Consider the following 25914-nt stretch of genomic DNA (forward strand, 5'->3'; position numbering starts at 1 on the left):
TTGACACCATCCATGATGGCTCCTTGGAGATATGCGTGATGCCCCTCATACATTGTGTGTATGCGGTGTCCCATATCCTCTCCTACTCTCAATTTTCTTTTCTTTTTTGACCCTCAGTGCCATTTCGTTTCCCCTCTTTTTTACATTTAACGTATTCTTTCTACAACAACAGGGACACCGTTGACATTTAAACTGGCTGAAATGAGAACTGTTGCACCAAAAGATATTACGACAATTATGAAGAAAGAAAGATTAAAACTCTCTGTCTGGGCCTTAACATTTAAAGCTGAGAAATCACACTGTTTAATCTGCACTTATACTACTGGGTTTTCCATTTATAACAGGCTTGAAAAAGACCCCACTGTTAAAGTAGTGAGGTGCCTTTTAATACAGCCACATGGAAACCACTTTAGCGTGTGGAGAAATCCACAAATAGAGAGATTTAGAGGACACCGTATGCTTTGTTCTGGAAGTATCAGCTGTAAAACAATGGCATACTGTGGTAAAGGAAATAGCTCTGTGTTAGTGTACAACACTGCAACTGACTTCAATGTCAAGAGGACCGCTATCCTTTTTCAAACTATTCATATTTAATGAGGATGTTGTAAATGCATCCTCAGTCTTGGCTTGTTTTTTGTTTCCTCTTTGGCTCATGATAACCATGTTTGTGTTTACTGTATCTACTCCTTCCACAAGTTGCAAGTAGCACTATTTCAAGTCAACCTTTTACCTAAATCTATGTCTTCTTCCTGGTTTCAGACGGAGGGTGAAAAGAGGTGCTGCAGCACAGGCAGTATGAGAAAGATAAAGAGCTTTTTGAACATTAAAGCATAGAGACATGAAGTAGAGACACTACATACTGATATACACCTGAACATCAGCAGGAGAGGACTCTTTAAAGTAGAGACACTACATACTGATATACACCTGAACATCAGCAGGAGAGGACTCTTTAAAGTAGAGACACTACGTACTGATATACACCTGAACATCAGCAGGAGAGGACTCTTTAAAGTAGAGACACTACATACTGATATACACCTGAACATCAGCAGGAGAGCACTCTTTAAAGTAGAGACACTACGTACTGATATACACCTGAACATCAGCAGGAGAGGACTCTTTAAAGTAGAGACACTACATACTGATATACACCTGAACATCAGCAGGAGAGGACTCTTTAAAGTAGAGACACTACATACTGATATACACCTGAACATCAGCAGGAGAGGACTCTTTAAAGTAGAGACACTACATACTGATATACACCTGAACATCAGCAGGAGAGGACTCTTTAAAGTAGAGACACTACATACTGATATACACCTGAACATCAGCAGGAGAGGACTCTTTAAAGTAGAGACACTACATACTGATATACACCTGAACATCAGCAGGAGAGGACTCTTTAAAGTAGAGACACTACATACTGATATACACCTGAACATCAGCAGGAGAGGACTCTTTAAAGTAGAGACACTACATACTGATATACACCTGAACATCAGCAGGAGAGGACTCTTTAAAGTAGAGACACTACATACTGATATACACCTGAACATCAGAGGAGAGGACTCTTTAAAGTAGAGACACTACATACTGATATACACCTGAACATCAGCAGGAGAGGACTCTTTAAAGTAGAGACACTACATACTGATATACACCTGAACATCAGCAGGAGAGGACTCTTTAAAGTAGAGACGCTACATACTGATATACACCTGAACATCAGCAGGAGAGGACTCTTTAAAGTAGAGACGCTACATACTGATATACACCTGAACATCAGCAGGAGAGGACTCTTTAAAGTGGTTTTCAGGCTGCAGCTATTGTTAGAGATGGTTCCCAGCCTAGAGAGCCAGAGGAATGTTCTGATACTGAGCAGCTTGCCATAAAACAAATAAATCACAACACAGACACACACAGATTAACACAACACAGAAACAGAGAGATGGGACGTCCAGCTGCTGCCTTATAAGGGAGGCTTGTGGATCTGAGCTGCATCACACACACACACACATGAACAACACTCAACATGTTTCTGTTTCTTCAGGGTACAACATTATGCTGTTGTTGTGTTGCCAGGAAGTGCGTAAAACACACATATGAAGTGGAACAGATGCATCGGGGGAGGGGTGTCCGAGCGAAAGGGCTGCCATGGTTTTCAGTATCCACTGTTACATGTCCAATATGTGTCATACAGTATGTAATGTATTATTATTATTAGGGTTGGGCGCCAGGGAGCAATTTTATTTTTTGCTCAAGGACACCTCGTGCCCCAGAAGTGAATGTACACCTTTCCAGCTGCCAATCCACACTCTGTATTTTTCATATCGATGATCGAACTCCTCATTTTGGCCTTAGAGTAGCAGATGAAACACTTTTCCTTTTCCTTAGGAACTTTCTTGAGAACTTGTTCTGCAGTTCTTGAAAACATGGCTCCAGAGAGATCTTCTTTAACAGAAGAGAGATTGAAGGCAAAAAACAGTCTTTGTGGAAAAAGCTTTCAAAGTTCAATTGAATTGAAACCTGTGGCTTCAGGAGTCTGAGTTCCACACAGGAAGTGGTTATCTTCAGGCATTACAGCTTCTTAAGTACAAAATCCCTTTGTGTGCTGTGTGCAAGCAAGCTGTTGTTGAGTCACAGAAAGCACATGTATGTATTAAAGAAAGCAGTGCAGGCTCTCATTTTGTGATACATGGCTTTGTTCTTCTTGTTCCTTCAACACTTTTCCTCGAAAACAATTTCCTTCTGAACTCCGCTGCAACTCTTCCGGTTATACTTTTTAAGTTAATAATTGGTGCGTAGTGATTTAATGCTGACGCTTTGCTTCCACCTCCATCCTGTTTGGAAGGCAGCCGAATAAAAGCTGGAGAGAGAGGATAAAACATTTAATGGCATTGACTCCAGACTTCACTGAGTCTGTTTAGTAAGATGATTATATATTTTAAATGATGTATTAAAGGTGGGGTAGGTAAGTTTGAGAAACCGGCTCGAGATACATATTCCATGGAATGCTCTTAACATCCCGATAGCAATGAATATCTGAAGTGCTTTGACAACAAATCCATACAAAATATCATCTGTGGAAGCCGTGGCGCTGTAACAAGCACGACCAATCATCTGAGCCGGCTAAAGTAACTGGATGGCCTACCTGCCTGTCAGCCTTCCATCTGGGCACAAACTGATCTCGTGCCCTCATTGGTCGTGTGCGCGTTCGTGTGTGTTGGGGGAGGGGCTCTGTGAGGAAGTGGCAGATTTTTTCCAGTTGTGTATTTTCAAATTCTTGCGCACTCGAGCTGGTTTCTCCAAAATTACCTACCCCACCTTTAACACGTCACATAGTTTTGACCTTCTCAAATATGGGACCTCTTTTGAACATCAAAGCATGGACACATGTTAACGTAGAGGCACAACATACACATGTGAACCTGACAATAAGCAGAATAGCTCTTATGTCTATTTGCACCCAGTAAACAGCGGAGTTGCTGACTGTAGCTAAAGTAACCAAAGGGCAACACTTCTGTTAGCTTGTGACACATGCTGCTTTTAAATGAGTGGGAGGAAATGTGGTTTGATTGAGAAAAGATCTGTCTACTTGTGATCAGATCAATTAAAACACAACCAATCGACAATTAACAATAGCAAGGTTGGCATAATCAGAAATATTTCCCAACTTGATGACTGCTAACTCCAAAAAAGTTATCCTGTAAACACTGGCAAACAAAATCAAGTAATACCTATATTAACAAAGGATTGACAGTTAAGTTTAATATATTTTGTTTATCTAAAACTTCCATTTTTCCAATAAAAATCAACAACGATGTTGTGTGAAACGTTTGCTAACAATTACAGTTCCTAGGCACAAAGAGAAATCGCAATCGGCAAGACGATTCAATCGATGCATCTCTTTTCGTAATAGATCGAGCCAGAACAAAGTCATATTCTTAAAACTCTGATAATATTTCAAAATACCTTCAAATTCCTCCATCTTTGCATAGCCTAAAAAGCATTGTGTACATGTATGTACTCACAGCAACACAAACAAAGCTACCGTACTTTTCGGACTATAAAGCGCACCTGCATATAAGCCGCAGCAGCTAAATTGTCCGTCTGTCTTGCTCTCGTTCTGTCTCTCGGTTCCACTTTTACTTTGGCGCTACCTGTCTCACTCTTTTCCGGCCTCCAGCTTTTCCTGCTGGAGCCCGCCGCTTAAAGGTGGCGGGCGCGGACCGGCCATAGTGTTAAAGGTGGTTAATTTTACCTGTAAAATCCATAGATTTAGGAGGTTCCCTAGTGGCCGTTAGCTGTACAAAAGAAATGGGGGAAAAAGTTGCGGCTTATAGTCCGAAAGGTACGGTAGATATTCGGTGCTTCTGCAAACCAGTGTAAAGTCCTTCTCCACCATCCTCATATCAGCCCAGTTCTCAGCGTGCTTTCTCTCCTCCTGCCTCTATACATGTGCCGGAGAAGGTGACGGATAAGTAGCAGGACATGTTGCAGCCTGTTCCTCGGCCCTTCCTCGCGTAACCTCTTATTAGGGAACCATCGGAGGAATTGATCAAACTACGACTCCTGCGTAGGGTTGGGTATCGTTTGAACTTCCACGATTCCGATTCCGATTCTACTTTTCGATTCCGGTTCTTAACGGTTCTCGATTCCGATTCTTTGAGGGGCAGGGTAAAAAAATGATACATGCTTCTTCCACCAAAAAAATTACATTTATTCGAGAAACTTTTACACAGGTTAGTTTAAAGTAATATTCACATTAATCAGTCTGTTTATATTCACTGCTATGTAACTGTAACATGAGAACCACTGAAGCTACAACAGTGCAACAGTCCAACTTTTAAAAACAGTTCTTGTTGAGAAAAACAAGCATATCTGCCTTCTCAGGCATACCGGGAAGAAATGTTTGAACATTTTGAAGTAAAATGCTTCAATCTGGTGCACACGCATAATTACTAGAGACTAGATCTAGGGGGTAGCCTACAACTCTAAACACCCATATGAAAAAGATCGGTTTACATTTTAATAATTAAATAACAAATAGCCTACATGTAACGCATTTTATTTGTGTTGTTCATTCATATCTTATTTTACTATTTTATTTATGCATATTTTTTTATCTCTCCAGTTTAAAACGATATGTCTGGTTTACTGTCCTATAGTATACATTGGAATGATTTCAAACCTGTTTTATCCCAATAATTATAAAGGAGTGCCTTGGAAATATGTGTTGATTGTGACCAAAACGTTTGAAACCCACTGAGATAACTTAGACTAAAGTGAACTATCTAAACACTCAGAGTCCTTTACCTCACTGGGCTGAAGTTATCAGCCTCTCAGTCTGACTGGAGGGGACTCTCCTCCACATCATTGTAGAAACATCTTCTTCTTCCGTGAGAGCAGCTAGCACCAGATGCTAATAACAACAGCACCCTCCCTTTCTCCCTCGCTCACTCGCACTTTGGCTGTGAGCTGCGGTTGCCAGATAAGCCAACATCCCCCATTTTCATCACTTGCAGCGCCCATCGTACAGGGCAAATAAAAAGTGTAACCGGGATGAGAAGGGTGTTACATTTACTTAATTATGAATGTTGTTACATCAAGGCCAAAAATTAGGATGAGCACCAACGGTCAAAACATTTTTTTTTTCTCCCAGAGCTGTCAGCGCAGCGCCTCCACAGATCTGGCGCCCTCGGCGAACATTTATAATGCCAGTGCGACGGGCCGGCCCTGGTCTCAGGTTACACTGTAGGAAATGTAGATACAACGCTACATTTCCCGCCCCGCTGCAGTCATACAGTAGGCTACGGAGAGCGGCGAGAAACATTTCCTCAGGAATCGAAAAGCGGAACCGAAATTCACATTTCTAAATGATGCCGTTGGAATCGAAATGTTGGAACCGGTTCCGAACCGGAACCGGTTCCGAACCGGAACCGGTTCTCGGTACCCAACCCTACTCCTGCGTCTCTCGACATTACCTGCGGATTCACGACTCACACAGCAGCCACTAAGGGGGGTGAAGTCGGGGGGGGAGAAAGGGGGAGAAAGCTATAGAAGGCGAGGGAAAGGTGGTGGGAAGATGAATGGACAGTGAGGAATATCAATTGCTGTGGTGAGCGGGCTTGTAGAAAAGAAGAAGTGTGTGTGAAAATTGAAGCTCGACATTCAGAGGTTGTGCTGGGAAAGAGCAAGGGGGGGGGGTAAGAAAGTATTTACAAATGAGGAGATTTGGCTGCACAGCTTTACCCCAGCAGCGAGGCAGAAAGACTGATAGGCAGATATTTGGGGTTACACTTCGCTTTGCAGGGCGAGGTAATCTTGTTATGGTACAAGATTACCTCGCATCCATGTTTTACGTCTTTGAGAGGCTTATAGAAAGATACTCAAACACAAATACTCCCGTTTTCTTTATCGTAATACCACCATGGTGTTCCTGCTGCGGGAGTCAAAGCTTTGTTGTTTATTTCAGTATGTGTAAAAAAAATGGGTGCTAGTCGAGGGCCGGACTGGTTCAATGTTTATTGCAGAACGTATTGAAATGAACTTATTGCACATATTAAACCTGGAACTAACAAAGCTTAAATTATTGCCTATAAAAACAACATTAAACAATCAGGTGCATTCATTTCTCACGGCTCTATCTGCAGCTTCTCCAGAGTCAGTTCTTATGATTACATTTCCCCACAGGCCAACAACAGCTTCAACAAAACTATTTCCCTCAAAGAGAAACCAAACATGCCCTGTTGTCGTGAGAGAAAGTGCAGAAGGAAGCATCCATTGAGCTCAGGGTGCTGCTCTGAGATGCTAGCTCAGACACTTGGCGTCTCATCTCAGGGGCAAGGTCATCAATGTTTGGGCTCAGGCTCTGAGCGGAGGAGACCCTCAGGATGGAGTGAAGGTGTGCGTGCAATATACCGGCGGGCCAGATCTAATAGTAATTTGAGATTATCCTGCGGGCCGAAATTAAATCCACCACGGCCCTGATTTGGCCCCCGGGCCTCGAGTTTGACACATGTGTTCTAGAGCAACCCTAGAGTGGTGCCGCAATTTGTATTTGTTTGTGGTTAGATGCCTGACATAGCGTCTGTGGTTAAAAAGCTTTAGAGGTTTGTCCTACGACGTAAGTAAATACCCAAAATACCTCTTTGAATCAGAACGCATTAGACTCGGGTAAAGGCAGGAAACCTCACAATCTGGACAAAGAAAACCAAATGGCTAACCCTAAACCGACCCTTTGTATTTTAAAAGCATTAACTCCGGGAGTAAAACATCTCATGCAGAGCTTATTCAAATATTGCTGACTAACCAAACCAAATATAATAGTGTCCTGCATTAACAACTTATGTTGGCTCTGCTCCGAAATGTAATGGCTTCTTCCTTGACCAATTGTACGCCTTTCCACCAAGTTTCATGAAACCTGTTATTTTTTCTGTAATATTTTGACAAACAAAACAAACATTCTTGTTGGAGGTCAAAATGTATTTCCTGCACAGTTGGTTCTAGAGAAATGGCCTTTCCATTGCAGAGTAGAGAACTTCTGCAAATCAAAATGCATTGGATTCAGGCAGGAAATCTCACAATGTGGACGAGTAAATCCCAAACTATTTTGCATCTCTTACCCTAAACCAACCCTTTGAATTTTAATTGCACCTATTCAGACACTCTCCTGCGTAGCTTATTCAAATAGTGCTGACTAACCAAAGGGATACGCTCGAGTGAAAGGACTTCAAATGTCTCCGCATGAGCATTGTTGTAGGCAGGTGCTTTCAGAAAAGCACATGTGAGGATTCCTGAGTGTGCTTTTGCAGAGCATTGTAGATTTAGAGCTGGCTCAGTCCTTTCTCTGCCAGCATTGCCTATATTTATTCCTGCGTCAAGCATGAAGTAGTTGATGAAAAAGAAAAAGGCCTCTGCAGAAGTGTTGATGCTGTAGAAAACACCCAGAAGCATTAGTGGAGTCTTGCTGTACTTTCAGAGGCCTCGTTTTTTCAGTGTATACAGTCTTCGTCTATTCTTAAGTCTGACCTGTATAGGAAGTTGTTGGCTTGGACCTCAGGGCTTATCCTATGTTTCTTCTCCCCTTGTTAGACTTCCCTTTTCGATCTCATTAGTTGAGTTTACAGCGAGAGGCTGAAGCTCAGGCTGGAAAGAACTCTTCACCTTTTTAAAATCACATGACGCTTTTTCCCCAACATCTACTCTTTTGCTTTACTGTTAGTCATCCCAAGAACAGCCAGCTCAGAGTGTACCGGAAACACTTTTATGAAGTTAATCGTTGGAAACAAGAGTTAATGAGAAACCTGCGCTCTGAGAAGATGCATTATTCAATTTCCCATAATTGAACATGTACTGTTCCCTTCTTGACTAAACTGATATTGCATATTTGTGTCCAGTTTTCTGCTGTCATTAACAACACATTGAATCTGGACACAGCAAAAACATATATGAGAACAGTATGGACATTTATTTAAGGTGCATTACAGGTCTGTTTACAAGAGATGATGTTAATGCCAAGTTGAAATGTACAGAAACACACGAATACATTCTGTACAATATATAAATAATAAGTGAAATAATTACAATTATTAGGAATGTCTCTACTCCAAAAACGAATTTCATTATTATTGTCAAAATTGTGTTGGTTGAGGTTAATTGTTGGAGCTGAGGTTAATTGTTGGAGCTGAGGTTAATTGTTGGAGCTGAGGTTAATTGTTGGAGCTGAGGTTAATTGTTGGAGCTGAGGTTTATTGTTGGAGCTGAGGTTTATTGTTGGAGCTGAGGTTTATTGTAGGAATGTTATTATAAAAATAAGTATGTAATTTAAATAAAATATGAATCTTCCCTTGAGTAACATATGAATAAATACTGTTAAATATATTGATAATGTGTCCACTTTGATCATCCATTTCAATCATAACTTTATTTATTTAGTTTCCATAGTCGTAGTAGTATATTAAATAACTTAAACATTTTGTTATAAAATTAAGTATGATGACATTTATTATTCGATTGTTAATAATGAATTTAATAATAGATTAATCTTCCCTTCTCTTTCCCTTTCCCCCCAGTATCAAGATGGTGCTGATGTGGACCAGCGGCGACACCTTTAAGACGGGATACTTCCTGCTCACTCAGGCTCCCGTTCAGTTCTGGACCTGTGGCCTTCTGCAGGTCTTTGTGGACTTCACCATCCTCTTCCAGGTGTATTACTACAGCCGCTTCCCTCAGAAACCAGTTTCCCACGCCGCCTCCCACACCACCAGTGCCAAAGCCCTCTGAAAACCCCCTCTGAAGACACAACGGTGACTGAGGAAGCACTTTTAAGAGGTGCTGTGAACAAGTTTAAACACACAGGAGTACCAAAGCACCTTGAGATGATGCAGGCTGCTCCCTTAAGTATAAATAAACACACACACACACACACACACACACACACACACACACACACACACACACACACACACACACACCCATAAGGCATGAAGATACACAGACTGTGGTTTCAACGGTACCTGACGGACACTTGTTACAAACGAACGTTCCTTTTTATTTATCCTACCGACTTGTTTTCAAACTGGACTTGATGGAATGCAGAGTCTATCGTTGTGCATGTGGAGAATATAATGCACACACTCGTGAGAATATACGCGGTAAATAACTGCACTGTAATCTGTGCACAACGAAATGTGAACCGTAGCTGGTGATTGTGGCATGGACCCTCGGCCTTAAAACACACGTTCAAACATGGCTTGCTGCATTTACGAGCAATCCAAATGTATGAATCAATCGAAACAATATTCAACATGACTGAATGTGGAAAAGGAGAAATGCTGGTCAGTCTACCACTCGTAGCTGGTGATAATGTGCTGTGACAAACTCAAGGGATAGTTGGGGAGGAATGGGATAACTAGAGGCAATCAGACTTTTACCAAATAAAGGAAAATCCCAAAAGGGTTAAACTAAACAATGATAATAAACATAAGAGGCCTTGATGGTACGGAGAGCTTTTGTTGAAGACATAAGGGCAGTCTTTTGTCTGAAGTCGGAACACTCATCAACCCCATGTTCAGGTTGCACAGTTTGTCGTAAAGCCAAACCCAGGATTACTTGTCCTGAAGCCACGAAGGACATTTTTCATTCCACAAAATCCTGAAAGTAGTTCAGGCGCGTTAAGACTGAACACAATTGCATACAAAGTCATTAACGCAAGTTTGCAAGAACAGGCTAATAAATGCGTACTTTTGAGCTGAATCTGGATTATCCCGTAGGTTTCTAAATCCGAATTAAGAGAGATTATAACTTGCCAATTATAATTACAGCCAAATGATTCTTTTAGAAACCCTTTTTATATCTCCTTTGCTGCTTTGGGAAGGTTTTACCTCATCGCCATTTTTATCACAAGACAGTCATTTCCTTTTAGGACGAGGAAGAAGCAGTCACATAACACGTTGACGGGTTTTATTTTTTTATTGTTTCGTAATCTTTCTTCACGGAGGTGAGGAATGCTAAACTCGGAGGTGTCAGGACTGTCAGCTCTTCGGTGAACTGTGTACCCGAGCAGACCCAAATCTGTCCTCCTCTGCTAAGCCCTAAGAAATGATAACTCCCCTTTTTTTGTTCCAGATGGATGAGGCAGCAGAATATTTCTTTCCCCACTCTTAAAATATCCCCCAAAAAGGTCACTTCTTAGTTTCGTACTTCTTTTGTGTTTACACGTTTGTAGTCACCCTATTTATTTGGTTACCATTTTATTAAATATGAATCTAGTGTATGACTGTTGTTTATTTAGACAGTGGTGAGGGTGATTGTAATACATGTGGTGGGTTTCACTCGGTTATTCTTTTGTATTTCTATATTGATTTTGTCATGTGAAGGTTTTTTTCCCCACAAACTGCCATGTTGTGCATTTTCTTATTTGTGCAACCCACGTATAGTTTTGTTTATGTACCAAAAAAAACACGTTACCAGCATATATTTTAAGCCATTTTACTATGTTACATTTGTGTTCTTTTCCATCCCAGTGAATAATATGGCATTTGCGCCCAATAAAGAGGACACGGAGAGACTCATGCGTCATGTTTGTTTGGAGATGTTTGTGTCAGTTGTGCAGACATCCATCATTTCTCCCGTCAGCGATTCAGCTCTGGCAGACATCAGTTGTCAAAGGAAGAATAAGCCGAGGTCCGTCTCTGGGCATATGCAATCTAAATATTAAGCACATTAATTGTAAGCGGGGAGACAGATACAATGTGCCAGCACAGAACGGGTGAAAGGAGGGATTTGAAAAGACGTCAGATTATGTAAGAAGATACAGATTTATAATATTCCCTTTATAGGTCACCAAGTGCCTTTAACAAAGATGCTCTGTCCCTCGTAGATTAGGCTTAAATAAGATATGTGCATTTTTGTTCATGCATATTGTTAAACCATCAATTTGCTGAAGATGATGGAACAAATAAACTTCTGCGCTTCATGATATAAAGACTTTGAATTCATACTCAAGGTCATAAAAACACAACACTCAAATACAATTCTTCCTGAGGGATTTGAGTGGTGCTTCCCTGACTGATAAATACTTAAAAAGGCTGCTATGGACTTTTGCAAATATTGGATGTGATGGTGGACTTTGCTAAGCTCATATATCTTAGTATAGTAGCTAACCTTTCTTTTAATGTTTTAGTTGTTCTGGAAGGTCTTTCACCTTATTAACTCTACAGTAAATATACTGTAATGAGTCCTATTACTACAGCCCCATGAATTTCACTTCAGTAAATGGAAAAAATCTGAAGCTATGTCAGGGCATTTCGTGTTATAGTCACGAAATTAATGTAATCTATTGATTCGTGTTCACCAACACGATTTCCCTATTTCTTTCGTGTCACATAGAACGATTTTAAAAGCAATGTAAATAATAACAAATTAGAAGGAAAAAGAGATTTAAAAAATACAGATTTCAGTATTCTGACACAGAACGATTTTAGAAGCAATGTATTTCTATTGGTAGCGTGTTTCATGCCTGCACCTAATAATGACATTAGAAGCAAAAATAAGATTTAAGAAAGACAGATGTCAGTATTCTGAGGCTCTGAGCCATTTCTTTTCCTCGCGGACGGCAAAAAAAGTCCGACGTTATACAACTTAAAATAAAAGGGATAGGCTTAGGGTAAGATATTGAGTAAGAAAATATTTTTATGAACCACACAGTTTCTGGTATTCCAAGACCCGACCGGACAAAAGACGTGGTGCAGGCACGAGACATACTACCAATAGAAATACATTGCTATAACACGAAATGCTGTGAGACTGGGTTGTATATCTTAGTAGTAGATAAACAAAATAACCTTTCTTTAAATGTTTTAGTTGTTTTGGAAGGTCTTTCATCTTATTAACTCTACTGTAAAAATACTGTAATGAGTCTTCTTAATACGGCCCCATTGATTCCCTTTCAGTAAATGGAAAAGATCCGAAGCTATGGTAGCTAATTTAGCATTTAGCTGGTGAACACGTTGCAGCATTTAGCAGCTAAATATCCAGATAATTTTCAGGAGCTGGCAACCACAAACCACGGTGAAAAGGGAAGTAAATATTGGACTAACTTTCATAAGGACACTCCAAATAAATGCTAATGATGCTCTGTGTCTGCCTTGATGTGCGCATTAGCAACTGTTAGCTAATACGCTAATGCTAAAGGCCTTTATAGCTCACACCAGGAGTGTTTTTCCCGTGGTAATAATCAATTCAAACTGTTACATATTTATTTTGGGATGCAAATTGAGGCAGCTCAGTTGTAAATTTGCTGCTGATAAGAATTGCTTTGCTTCGTGACGTTAGCATACGTCGCACGCTAGCTGTGTAAAGGCCTTCATCCTTGGAACCAGAATGGTGTCTTCTCTCTTTAAAATCAAAGAATCTATCTCTGATTGAATCACAAGCCTTTTAATAACATACTTTGAAGAAGAGTAGTCTAAAATAACCTGCTTGAGATCACGGCCATAAGGTGAATTTAGTTCAGGGTCTTTTATTCCCGTTAGCAACACGATCATGAGCTCGAGCTACATCTTCCACAGGCTCGTTTTTTTAAAGTGCTGTCAGTATTGATCAGATTTACGGCGCATTGTGCCAACACCACTCCAGGAAACATCATTCTTTCATTATTAATAACGGATGTGGAAAAGAAAACATGACTCAAGCCGCAGACGGACCAATTCAGGATGTCATAATTGCAGAAGCACAGCATATATGTGTATAATGCAATTGTAAAATCAAAGCCTCTCCACTTGGGGACTGTTTTCATTATTACATCTTTCAGACGAGGCTACCGATTCATGACGCAAAGCAGACATCCATTTCACTTCTTTTTATTCAAATGATGTCTTATTTCACCATCCACTTAATCAAACAATATTCTCACTTCTTAAAAACTGGCATATACTGTAGTGGATATATTTGTTTTAAGTGTTCTGTGTAATATTTCCATGCTTTTGTAATGATTCAGTGAATTCAGAGTTTTGAGAATAAACATGCCCCTGCTTATCAAAATATCTAATTTGCACTCTCGAGCACTTGATGAGTTACAATAATTTGCAGAATATTGTGGGGTTTTTTTTCAGGACAAGGCACTCAAATGAAATGAAGTGCTGTGTGAGCAATTAGAGGAAATCGTGTAAGACTGGTTACATTATTATTAATGATCTGACATGGTTTTAGTAAAGGTCTGTGGGGTTTAGTGCCTGAATGATGATGTTCAACCAGTCACACAACCCTCTTAATGTTTGTTCGACTGGCCTTTTACCCACATGTATGGTGAGATAACTGCATGTTGGTAAGAACATCATTCCACAGTGAACAAAATGTCCCAAACTGACTGCATAGCCCTTTGAAAGAGAAACTACTCTTGTGTAATCATGCTGGATATTAACTAGCTTCATTATGAACGTGTGAAACCTTATCTAACAGAACCCCAGGTTGAGCAAATACCGAGTACATGGAGATGATATCAATAATGAAGCTACATGTCTGAAGTCTCAGCAAACACCTTTATTCTCTACGTGAGGAACATAAATTATTAGTCTGAGGTCTGAAAAACAACGGTGTTGGATTTCCCTTTTTTTTGCAGGCTTATGTGAATTTTTTCAGATCTCATTCGACTGGTTGTTTATTCATGAATGTTATAATGTTTGCAGTCTTTTAAAGTTCAAATTGATGCTCTGCAGCTCCTCAGTAACACTTAAGAAACTCAGATACACCCTGGAGCACAAGCGCTTCACACGACTTCAAAGCCGGGACCTTTGGAGTCCCACATGAAACACAAACAAAGCAGCTAAGTTTTCATCGCTCGAATGTCAGCAGCCCTTTGTGCAGCAATGAACTTCCTCCTCTGCAGCGATGTCGCCGAGGCCTCAGTGATGCCATGGTAACTGTCCGTCTCTTGAGAGTCTTCACTGTTTTGCGACTTGGTGCTGTCCTGCGAACCCGGCTTGTGCCTCGAGGCGCGGTTCTGCTCTTCTTTAAGCTCGATGTAGGAGCGCGAGAAGGTGTGGAAAATGGACGTTACGGGGAACGCCATGAGGAGGATTCCACTCAAAATGCTGCTGAGTGCCACCACTTGTCCGGGGATGCTTCGTGGCACCATGTCTCCGTATCCTACCGTCGTCATGGAGATCACGGCCCACCAGTAGCTCCCGGGGATACTCGTGAACTCCTGCTTGGCGCCCAACTCGCTCTCAGCTAGGAACACAAGCGGGGAGAAAAGAGCCATGGCGACGCAAAGGAAAAGCAGCAAAAGCCCGAACTCTCGCGTGCATCGTCTCACTGTTAGCCCGAGGGTCTGCAGGCCGAGCGAGTGTCGAGCCAAGCGCATCACGTAAAAGATCCGTAGAGCTCTCAGGACTCGGAGAACCAACCCCACTTTCTCCAGGTAGTTGTTCCCGGAGCCGGTTTGTTTCCCGCCGACGGAAAAAGAGTCCACGATGAGAGTGATGTAGTACGGCAGGATGGCCAACACGTCGATGAGGTTCAGAGGCGTACGAAGGAACGTCCACTTGCTCTGAGTCTGGATGAAACGCAGCAGGAACTCCAGGGAAAACCAGGCGACGCACACCGTCTCCAGAACGAAGATGTTGTAGCACCTCTGGGAGCACTCGCCCTGCGGAGAGGGACACAAAAGCACACAGACGTTAAAGATCGCCTATTATGAGAAAATCCTCTTCTTCACGTCTCTTCTACATCAACATGTGTCCCCTCTTCTTCATGTCTCTTCTACATCAACATGTGTCCCCTCTTCTTCATGTCTCTTCTACATCAACATGTGTCCCCTCTTCCTCATGTCTCTTCTACATCAACATGTGTCCCCTCTTCTTCATGTCTCTTCTACATCAACATGTGTCCCCTCTTCTTCATGTCTCTTCTACATCAACATGTGTCCCCTCTTCTTCACGTCTCTTCTACATCAACATGTGTCCCCTCTTCCTCATGTCTCTTCTACATCAACATGTGTCCCCTCTTCTTCATGTCTCTTCTACATCAACATGTGTCCCCTCTTCTCCATGTCTCTTCTACATCAACATGTGTCCCCTCTTCTTCATGTCTCTTCCACATCAACATGTGTCCCCTCTTCTTCATGTCTCTTCTACATCAACATGTGTCCCCTCTGTGGAAAGAGACTCTGAAAGTTTCAGGAACAAAGATTCTCTCTCTTTTTGATCCATTTCTATAAAAACCTGTCTGAAAATGAACTGATCAGATTTGGGCCACTTTATGATGTCATAACGATGTTTTGTCTTGTGTAACCATTAGCCAATCAGCAATCAAGGAAAATAATATGATACAGTACTATTACGTCTGGGTCTCTGTGTTTCACTAAAGCTTGGCTCTGTGTGTGTGTGTGTGGGTGTGTGTGTGTGTGTGTGTGTGTGTGTGTGTGTGTGTGTGTGTGTGTGTGTGTGTGTGTGTGTGTGTGTGTGTGTGTGTGTGTGTGTGTGTGTGTGTGTGTGTGTGTGTGTGTGTGTGTGTGTGTGTGTGTGTGTGGAACAAGCCATTTAGAGAGAGAGAGAGAGAGAGAGAGAGAGAGAGAGAGAAGAGAGAGAAGAGAGAGAGAGAGAGAGAGAGAGAGAGAGAGAGAGAGAGAGAGAGATAGAGAGAGAGAGAGAGATAGAGATAGAGAGAGAGAGAGAGAGAGAGCGAGAGAGAGCTGGTACCGGAGATCGTAGTTGTTAGCTTTCGGTGCTAGCGAGCTACGCTAACGGATATAAAGAGTTTTTTCAACAACAAAGTGGAGGAGAGTCCTCTCCAGTCAGACTGAGAGACTCAGTGAGCTAAACTAAGGACTCTCAGTGTTTAGATAGTTAACTTTAGTCTAAGTTATCTTAGTGGGTCTCAAACGTTTTGGTCACCATTAATGTAAACTATTATGTCCGAGGCACACGTTTACATGATCATTATAGTTATACAAAAACACACACCACCTATACAAATAGCCCCTTACCCCTGCCTACACCTATATGCCTCGAGCCTTCATTGTAACTGTCACAACTGTGTGTGTGCGTGGGGAGTGTTGCAGTAGAACCCTAAATGTTTGAGCAACCCTCTATGAAAAGTCAAGCTACCCCAAAGCACCCCCAAATAAACTATCTGCGCCGCCACTGAGTCTGACTATTTGTGTTGGGGGGGGGCTGACAGAAAAAGTTTGAGAACCACTGTCTCTCTCAGAGGGGCGTGGGGAGGGGCTCCTTATTTTCATCTGAAGTAACAGACAGAGAATCAGCACTTTGGAAACAGGGCTGAAACAAAGCTGCAACGATCTGTTTGGTGTTTCAGCCAATCAGAGACAGGCTCTGTCGATATCTGAGACCTGTAATATATTGATGAAGGACAGTATAATAGGAGACCTTTAATGGCATTACACACCAGCAGAAATACCCCTTCTGAGTGGTGCAGGAGTGAGTCCTAGTTCCCTCGCCTCAAAGTCAGCGTTTTTGGAATGTATGTTTCGTTAGATGCCTGAAACAAGCTGAGAAGATTTTCATGTTTTGTTCTACGACATAAATACGGCGGGCGTCGCAGCCATTATATGAGGGTGGGACAAGTCCCCCCCACTTTTTCAAATGACTTCTACCATGTGGAAAGTCCATGAATCGGTCTTTCCACTCGCGCACTTTGTAGAGCGCTGTGTCAGTGCTTCACTATCAAATCCATTCCACTTGCTTATTGAGAGAAAGCCCAAATCAATGAAACTCCGTACCATGTTTTCACTGCTACTTTGGACCAAGGCAGATTCTCACATGGCGCGCGCATGTTCAAGGACTGTTGTCATAGTTGGACAGCTCAGCGATGCCGGTAGCGGAGGTAAGGCACACACACCAAGTGTTCAGGACATTGTTAATACAAGCGAAAATCAAAGCAGACGATCTCTTGGTTTGATATGTTTTCTTCCCCCAGACAACATGGACATGAGAACACTTCAAAGAAGAGGAAAGTAAGTAATCAGCTGGTAGCAGTTAATCAGTTAACAGTGATGGCGGTGGCGGTGTCCTCACTTCTGGAGAGGAGGTTTGGTCTTTATGTCATGATAGAGAGATACACATACTGAATAGTTTAGATGAAATGCCAGGTTACTGGTATTTATCATGTAAACAGGGAACATGAATAACCCCATCTCTCTGTGCTCATGTAAACACCATGATGTCCATGTAGAGATGCAGTCAGTGTGTTTTTTCAGTTTGATAAAGATTATTTTCTTAGTTCTTTAACTTCGGTACTCTCTCTCAAAATGGTAATGTGCATTATGTTTTAATTATACTTCTTATAATTCAGAAGCTTTTTGTGTGTGTTTATGTTTTACTGAGTGCTTAAATGCAATTTCCATCCCAGTATGCAGTTAACTATTTATTTTCTGTACACATTAATTACACAGACTAGCTAATATTCTACCGACTGCTTGAGACTTTGAGTCTTCAAAATGTCCAATGTCACAGACTGGGACTTGCTTTAGAGTCAGTTGTGTTTACATTCAGTATGACTTGTTATGGTTCAATGTGAAAGAGGAGACTGCTCAATAAATAATGATCACTTCACCACCTCTCTTGACACCTAGGCGCCTGAGAGTGAGTCAGAGGCAGAACACAGGGACAGTGGAGAGAGGCCGGTGCTGAGGTGAGTGATGAAAGGGAAATGACAGTTAGAGTAATTGTGATGTGGACTCTCATCCAGAGTGTTGAGGAAATCAGTGGGATATTGAACAGGAAGCATTTCAGTCAAGGGGCGTCATGTGACCAATACAGACATTTAAGTCAGTGATACCATCCCAGGTGAACTTAACATCTGTATGGAGTCAGATCAGTCTCAATATTAATACATGCTCACAGAAGGACTCACACATGTATTTTGCGATTTATATTTAAATGACTCTCCACAACAATATCTCTCAATGCACTCACACATATTTAGTGTTGCATAAAAATGTACAAAAAATGGACATTTAAACTGCTTTTTATTAATTCAAAGACGGCTCTGAATTAATAATCAAATATGTTTTCTTTCTTTACTACTTTACAATTATTATTATTTTCCTCATGCTAGTAGCCACATAAAAGTACCAAACCAAATGCACCAGAATAGAGGGAATCTATTTTTTTATTTCGTGGGGGGGATCCCCAAACCCCCCCGTTAAAAATGTCCCCCCCACATTCAGGATGCTTCGTAGCTTGTATATGTGTAAACAAAAACATGAGACTGAACTAAATGTCATCAAATATGACCTTTTTATTTATTTTTTCTCTGAGTTTTGTAATTAAGTCTGACAGGCTTTGGGGCATAGGCTACAATAATCCCTTTCATACAAGAGAAACTTAAAAATATATAATCCTTTATTACGTTAGTTAGAACTGAACAGAAATACACATTTGTAGCGGTCTAAACCAGAACTATCTCAGTGGAAAGGGGTTCATATGAAGTCAGTAATTAAAAATCAATTTCAAAGCCTGCTGTTTGATTCACGGCTTCGTCATTGACAGAGGTTGAAGCGTTTTGATCTCACAACACAAACGAGAATCTGCTGGAAGATCCATGAAGTGTAAAACAAAAGGCTTTGATTATCTCATTTAGGAAAGACCACATATCAAACCGAGCGTTCAAGAGGTGAAATCTGAAGTTACGCCGCCGATGTTACGCAGATAATTAACTGTCAGCGGTGTCGTTCACAGACGAGCCGGCACCATGTGAGCTTTAAACAAAAACACATCTGAAATATCCTCTCTTTTAAAAGCTAATCTATTCTTCCACGACTGCTGAAATAGCATTCATAAATAATTTAAATTATAAGAGATTACTTGGTTATTAAAGCAAAGTCACCCCTGGGGGAAACTTTAAAAAAAAAGTCTGTGTGCTTTTCATTTTCAAGTGTTATTAATTGCAGAAAAAATATTCTTTGCTTCACTTTTCGTCAGTTAATTATTGGTGGATTAATTAGGATTTGTGGAGCAATGAAGACAACTTTTTCCGTCTCTTATAAAACTTTTAAATCCTACTTAATACCATGAAATGTGTTTAATTGCATTGGTGGAAAAAACGTTTACTCAAGTATTATTTTAAATATTTGAACTTTAGTTCTTGAGTATTTCCATGCGATGCTACTTTATGCTTTTAATCTACTACAATTTAGAGGAAATGTACTTTGAACCACTTTATTTAACAATCATAGGTAACCTCAAGTGAAGGAGTTCAAGTATCTCGGGGTCTTGTTCTTGAGTGAGGGAACAATGGAGAGCTGAGCCAGAAGGCAAGCTCTCTGTCTACCGGGCCATGTTCCTTCCTACCCTCACCTCTGGTCATGAAGGACGGGTCATGACCGAAAGAACCAGATCGCGGATACAAGCGGCCGAGATGGGTTTTCTCCGCCGGGTGGCTGGTGTCTCCCTTAGAGATAAGGTGAGAGGTTCAGTCATCCGGGAGGGACTCGGAGTTGAGCCGCTCCTCCTTCGCGTCGAAAGGAGCCAGTTGAGGTGGTTCGGGCACCTAGTTAGGATGCCACCCTGGGCGCCTCCCTAGGGAGGTGTTCCAGGCACGTCCAGCTGGGAGGAGACCGAGGGGTAGACCTAGGACCAGGTGGAGGGATGATATCTCTTCTGGCCTGGGAGCGCCTTGGGATCCCCCAGTCAGAAGCTGGTGGATGAGGGGAAAGGAAAGTTTGGGGCTCTCTGCTGGAACTGCTACCCCGAGACCCGCCCCACGGATAAGCGGAGAAGATGGATGGATGGATATGGATGGTAATTAATAGATGCTTTTACATGTAAAACAACATAACAACGATGCAAGTACTGAACATTAAGCGAGACATGTCACAGTATAGACACTGAATACAAATCTCCACCTGAAAGCGAGCACAACAGGGCCCCTTTAAAAGCCTTTCCTCCAGGTGTGAATGTGTGCAAGCGTGAATTAAATATAATCTATACATTGCTCTACATATTTGCTCAGTCAGCAGCTGTGCTAGCAAGGATGAGAGACTGCCCTCTCAGAAATGAAGTCCTCTCAGATTGAGCATTTTTCAGAGTGTACACTTATATTGCAAATAGTATATTTTGCCCTCGAGACCAAAACTTTGCTAAATCCATGAAGGAGCTTGTAAATCACTGGATGGCTGGGGTTGCAGTTATTCACAGAGCAATAAACTGCAATATGGAAAGACGTCATCATGAGGAAAAATGTGGTATAGATCTGTCGGTCGATTTATGTGTTGTGCTTTTAGTTCTGTCGTGGCAACATCAAACTTATTTTCAGATGCAGCTGTTCCAAAATCCCATGCGCTATAAAAGACGACTTTACGATTATTAATTCTCAAACTTGCAGTCTATGATTTATTTTATTGCAATACAATACTATAAGCGCAACTTTGACAATGAAATATTTCATAGAGTGAATGATGCAGTGGGGATTCAGTATTTTAAAGTTTATTGTTAAAAGTCGGGACGGAGTGGCGCAGTGGGCTGTGCGCTGATCATCAGATCAAGGGTGGCGTTGGGGAACTCCAGTTCGAAACCCGCCACCGCGTCAGGCCGGTGTGTCCTTGGGCAAGACACTTCACCGGAACTTGCTCCTGTGGGTATTGTCCACAGTACATGTCCGTTGGGTGACCCACGTGTGTGTATGATGTGTGTGATGTGTATTTATAAAGCGCTTTGAGCATCTGGAAAAGTGCTATATATATATATATATAGTGATGGATCGTTGGAGCATATGCCTGGCCCTTGAGTTGCACATAGCTCCAACGATCCATCACACACAAACACACACACACACACACACGCACACACACACACACACACACACACACGCACACACAATTTGTATTGTATGAGAGGTTCCAGGTTGTTGTGTTTAATATTCATGAGACTATTTGTCATTGTTCAAATGATAATAAACATTAGCATAAAGCATATTTGTCCACTCATACAGTATGTTGATAAGAGTATTAAAAACTTGAAAAATATTCCTCTAAGGTACATTTAGAACAGATAAAAAATGTATATGTAAGGAATTATTATTATTAATTGTGAGAAAGGTTTTTAATCAATTTTAAGCTATTTTGAGCCTCTACTTCATGTCTGCATGTTTTAATGTTCAAAAGCTCTTTATTGTTCTCATGCCGCACTGCCTGTGCTGCAGCACCTCTTCTCACCCTCTGTCTAAAACCAGAGCCCAGTCTGCTCTGATTGGTTAGCTGGCCTGCTCTGTTGTGATTGGTCAACCAGCTTAGAGATTGGTCCCGCCCCTTAGCCATACGTACAATGTGTTGGAGCGCTAGCCAATAGAAGTTTGAGTTTGCCTTTATATAACACACTACAGGAAGGGGAAAAGCACCATAGGGCCCTTTAAAAGAAACAAAAGCGGCTGCAGTGCTTACTAGTGCTGTAGCCGACGCGTCGACTTTCAAAATATCGTCGACGACATATTTCCGCGTCGACGCTCGCTACACACACGTGGGTCACCCAAAAGCAACAAGCAGTTCGCAATCGCACTTCAAACACAATGGAGACTGAAACGGCTACCACCCTCCTCCTCACAGGATTGCGCACGAAGCCCTCAAAACGAAAACATCTCGCCCTAGGTCTTCAAAAGCATGGGAATATTTTAAAGTTAGTCCAAAACCGCAAAGATATTGTCATTTGCAGTCTTTGCCAAATGGAGTTGGCATATCACACGAGCACAAACGGCTCTGTTGGAACATTTAAAGCGGCAGCTAGCTGTGGTGGCTACCATTAGCAGCTAGCATTTGCTCTCCGATTTTTACATAAAAAATGGAATTATGGATTATAAATCAATCATTTTTTTATACATAGACGTTAAAAACCTATGGATCAACCGATTCAGCCGCGTTTTTTCTCGTTTAATGCCATTGAAACACGTCTTTGATCAGATTGACAGCTACGGTGGTGAGACCGATCTCCCTAGAAGCTCTGTAAAGGTACGTGTTGTGATGACTGTATTTGCTTCCCCTGTCGCGAGTCCGGATCACTCAGTGCTGATACTATATACCGACATAATCTGTGGAGTCTCAGCTTTAATCGGATATCTTGTAAATGTAGCTACGATGAGTAATAAGGGTACTTATTCTGTGCCAATGTCCGTTAGCATTTTTCGCGTCATGGTCATTTAGATGCTTTCTTATGAGATTTGTGTTTTGGTTTTGGTAAACATGATTTGTATCGTCAGTTAGCTGAGATTATCTCCGTTAATCTGGTATCACACATGAATAGTTTGTTAAATATTAAGATCCCATTACGTTTTTTTACATTACGTTTTTTATGAATTGAACAACAGAAAAATAATCGTTAGATTAGTCCGACTAATCGATCAAATAATTCGCCCGATTAATCGTTTCGAAATAATCGTTTCCGTTTCCCCCCAGCACTAGTGCTTACATACACTTATTTTGAAATGCGATATAATGAAATATCTTTTAGGAGGTTAGGAGAACAGATGTCTGCTTCCTTCTGAGGGGGCTTTAAGCCAACATAACGAAACATTTGAGAGATACAGAATAAAACACTCTTTTACTTCCCATATCTTTTCAGAATGCCAAAAACTTTTGATAGATTATAGAAGCAACTGCATATTTCCTGTTTCTCTGTAGCCCATGAGACGCTTAATGTCTATGAATCCCCCTTTGACTCTTCATGCAAAGTATTTCTGACTTCCTATAATGAGGCTACATTAAAGCACTGCAGCAAATGTTGAAGTGAAAGCATTTGAGCTGAATCCTCCCTCTAACCACAGGCTGTCCTTTCCCATCCGAAGTAATATGAGCCTGCAGCCAAAAGCAATACATGTGCTTCTGTCCAAACCCGTAAGGAGCTCACATGCTAGCCAGGATGTTTCACACCTCCTCTTTCCTTCTCTCGCACGGGAGTGTGTCAGTTTTCCCTGAATTCGACCGGCGTGTTTGTGATGTTCTCTGTCAGAGGCTTTTCTGGCTGAGTGCATTTCCAGCTCACACCGAGGAATCAAATTAAAAAGCACACAATTATCCGTCTCAGCGATCGGGGGACTCTGACCCCGGCACAGCTGAAGCATGGAAACCAACAACAGGGTTTGGAGGTATGGTGGCTGTCAGGGGACAAAAACACGTCCATTAAAGGGGACCTATTATGCAAAATCCCTTCCTCAACGTCTCTTCTACATCAACATGTGTCCTCTCTTCTTCATGTCTCTTCTACATCAACATGTGTCCCCTCTTCTTCATGTCGCTTCTACATCAACATGTGTCCCCATCTTCTTCATGTCTCTTCTACATCAACATGTGTCCCCTCTTCTTCACGTCTCTTCTACATCAACATGTGTCCTCTCTTCTTCATGTCTCTTCTACATCAACATGTGTCCCCTCTTCTTCATGTCTCTTCTACATCAACATGTGTCCCCTCTTCTTCATCTCTTCTACATCAACATGTGTCCCCTCTTCTTCACGTCTCTTCTACATCAACATGTGTCCCCTCTTCTTCATGTCTCTTCTACATCAACATGTGTCCCCTCTTCTTCAGGTCTTCTACATCAACATGTGTCCCCTCTTCTTCATGTCTCTTCTACATCAACATGTGTCCCCTCTTCTTCATGTCTCTACATCAACATGTGTCCCCTCTTCTCATGTCTCTTCTACATCAACATGTGTCCCCTCTTCTCATGTCTCTTCTACATCAACATGTGTCCCCTCTTCTTCATCAACCTGTGTCCCCTCTCTTCTCAACATGTGTCCCCTCTTCTTCATGTCTCTCTACATCAACATGTGTCCCCTCTTCTTCATGTCTCTTCTACATCAACATGTGTCCCCTCTTCTTCATGTCTCTTCTACATCAACATGTGTCCCCTCTTCTTCATGTCTCTCTACATCAACATGTGTCCCCTCTTCTTCATGTCTCTTCTCATCAACATGTGTCCCCTCTTCTTCATGTCCTTCTACATCAACATGTGTCCCCTCTTCTTCATGTCTCTTCTACATCAACATGTGTCCCCTCTTCTTCATGTCTCTTCTACATCAACATGTGTCCCCTCTTCTTCAGTCTCTTCTACATCAACATGTGTCCCCTCTTCTTCATGTCTCTTCTACATCAACATGTGTCCCCTCTTCTTCATGTCTCTTCTACATCAACATGTGTCCCCTCTTCTTCATGTCTCTTCTACATCAACATGTGTCCCCTCTTCTTCATGTCTCTTCTACATCAACATGTGTCCCCTCTTCTTCATGTCTCTTCTACATCAACATGTGTCCCCTCTTCTTCATCATGTGTCTCTTCTTCATCAACATGTGTCCCCTCTTCTTCATGTCTCTCTACATCAACATGTGTCCCCTCTTCTTCATGTCTCTTCTACATCAACATGTGTCCCCTCTTCTTCATGTCTCTTCTACATCAACATGTGTCCCCTCTTCTTCATGTCTCTCTACATCAACATGTGTCCCCTCTTCTTCATGTCTCTTCTACATCAACATGTGTCCCCTCTTCTTCATGTCTCTTCTACATCAACATGTGTCCCCTTCTCTGTCTCTTCTCCCCTCTTCTTCTTCATGTCTCTTCTACATCAACATGTGTCCCCTCTTCTCCATGTCTCATGTCTCTTCTACTCAACATGTGTCCCCTCTTCTTCATGTCTCTTCTACATCAACATGTGTCCCCTCTTCTCATGTCTCTTCTACATCAACATGTGTCCCCTCTTCTCATGTCTCTTCTACATCAACATGTGTCCCCTCTTCTCATGTCTCTTCTACATCAACATGTGTCCCCTCTTCTTCATGTCTCTTATGTCTCTTCTCTCATCAACATGTGTCCCCTCTTCTTCATGTCTCTTCTACATCAACATGTGTCCCCTCTGTGGAAAGAGACTCTGAAAGTCTCAGGAACAAAGATTTTCTCTCTTTTTGATCCATTTCTATAAAAACCTGTCTGAAAATGAGCTGATCAGATTTTGGCCACTTTATGATGTCATAACGATGTTTTTTGTTGTAACCATTAGCCAATCAGCAACCAAGGTAACCCCCCCCCCCCCCCCCCCCCAAATATCATTGTGTAATTCTTATTGGCTAATGTTAATCTGTATTTACTACTTCTCACACTTCTTAGCTAAGCTTGGGAAAATGCCTTATTAAGAAGATTTGTTGCAGTTTTGTTGGTTACTACCGTCCTGATACGGCCCTCCTAAACTCCCAGAATGCTCCTTGTTATCACCAATCTCAACCCCTCCCTTTCTCCTCTCTCTGTGTTTAAATATTAAACTCTATTCGTGGTCGTTCACTCTGCAGACCGTATGCTCTCTGTGTGACTGACTGAACTTTCTTGCAGGAAATAAAATGCGACAAAGACTGCTGAATGGTTTGGTTCTCTATCCACATTCGATACATACATTCCCACCACAGGCACA

The 25914-nt window shown here is 41.7% G+C and overlaps 2 protein-coding genes across 3 annotated transcripts in view; one reads left to right on the forward strand and one right to left on the reverse strand.

The window, feature by feature from the left end:
- LOC117455347 (solute carrier family 66 member 2) overlaps positions 1-11083 on the forward strand; it is a 49170-nt gene extending 38087 nt beyond the window's left edge. For both annotated transcript variants that reach the window (XM_034094819.1, XM_034094820.1), the window contains one exon: positions 9081-11083. In XM_034094819.1, the coding sequence (XP_033950710.1) occupies positions 9081-9291 (211 nt within the window). In that variant the 3' untranslated portion in view covers positions 9292-11083. The remainder of the gene's footprint in view (positions 1-9080) is intronic.
- A 2271-nt stretch (positions 11084-13354) lies between these two features.
- Positions 13355-25914, reverse strand: part of kcng2 (potassium voltage-gated channel, subfamily G, member 2) — a 59393-nt gene continuing 46833 nt past the window's right edge. Inside the window, exon 3 of the mRNA XM_034093813.2 lies at positions 13355-15157. Within this exon, the coding sequence (XP_033949704.1) occupies positions 14333-15157 (825 nt within the window). The 3' untranslated portion in view covers positions 13355-14332. The remainder of the gene's footprint in view (positions 15158-25914) is intronic.

Source organism: Pseudochaenichthys georgianus, chromosome 11, assembly GCF_902827115.2.
Source record: "Pseudochaenichthys georgianus chromosome 11, fPseGeo1.2, whole genome shotgun sequence".
NCBI classification, from domain to species: Eukaryota; Metazoa; Chordata; class Actinopteri; order Perciformes; family Channichthyidae; genus Pseudochaenichthys; species Pseudochaenichthys georgianus.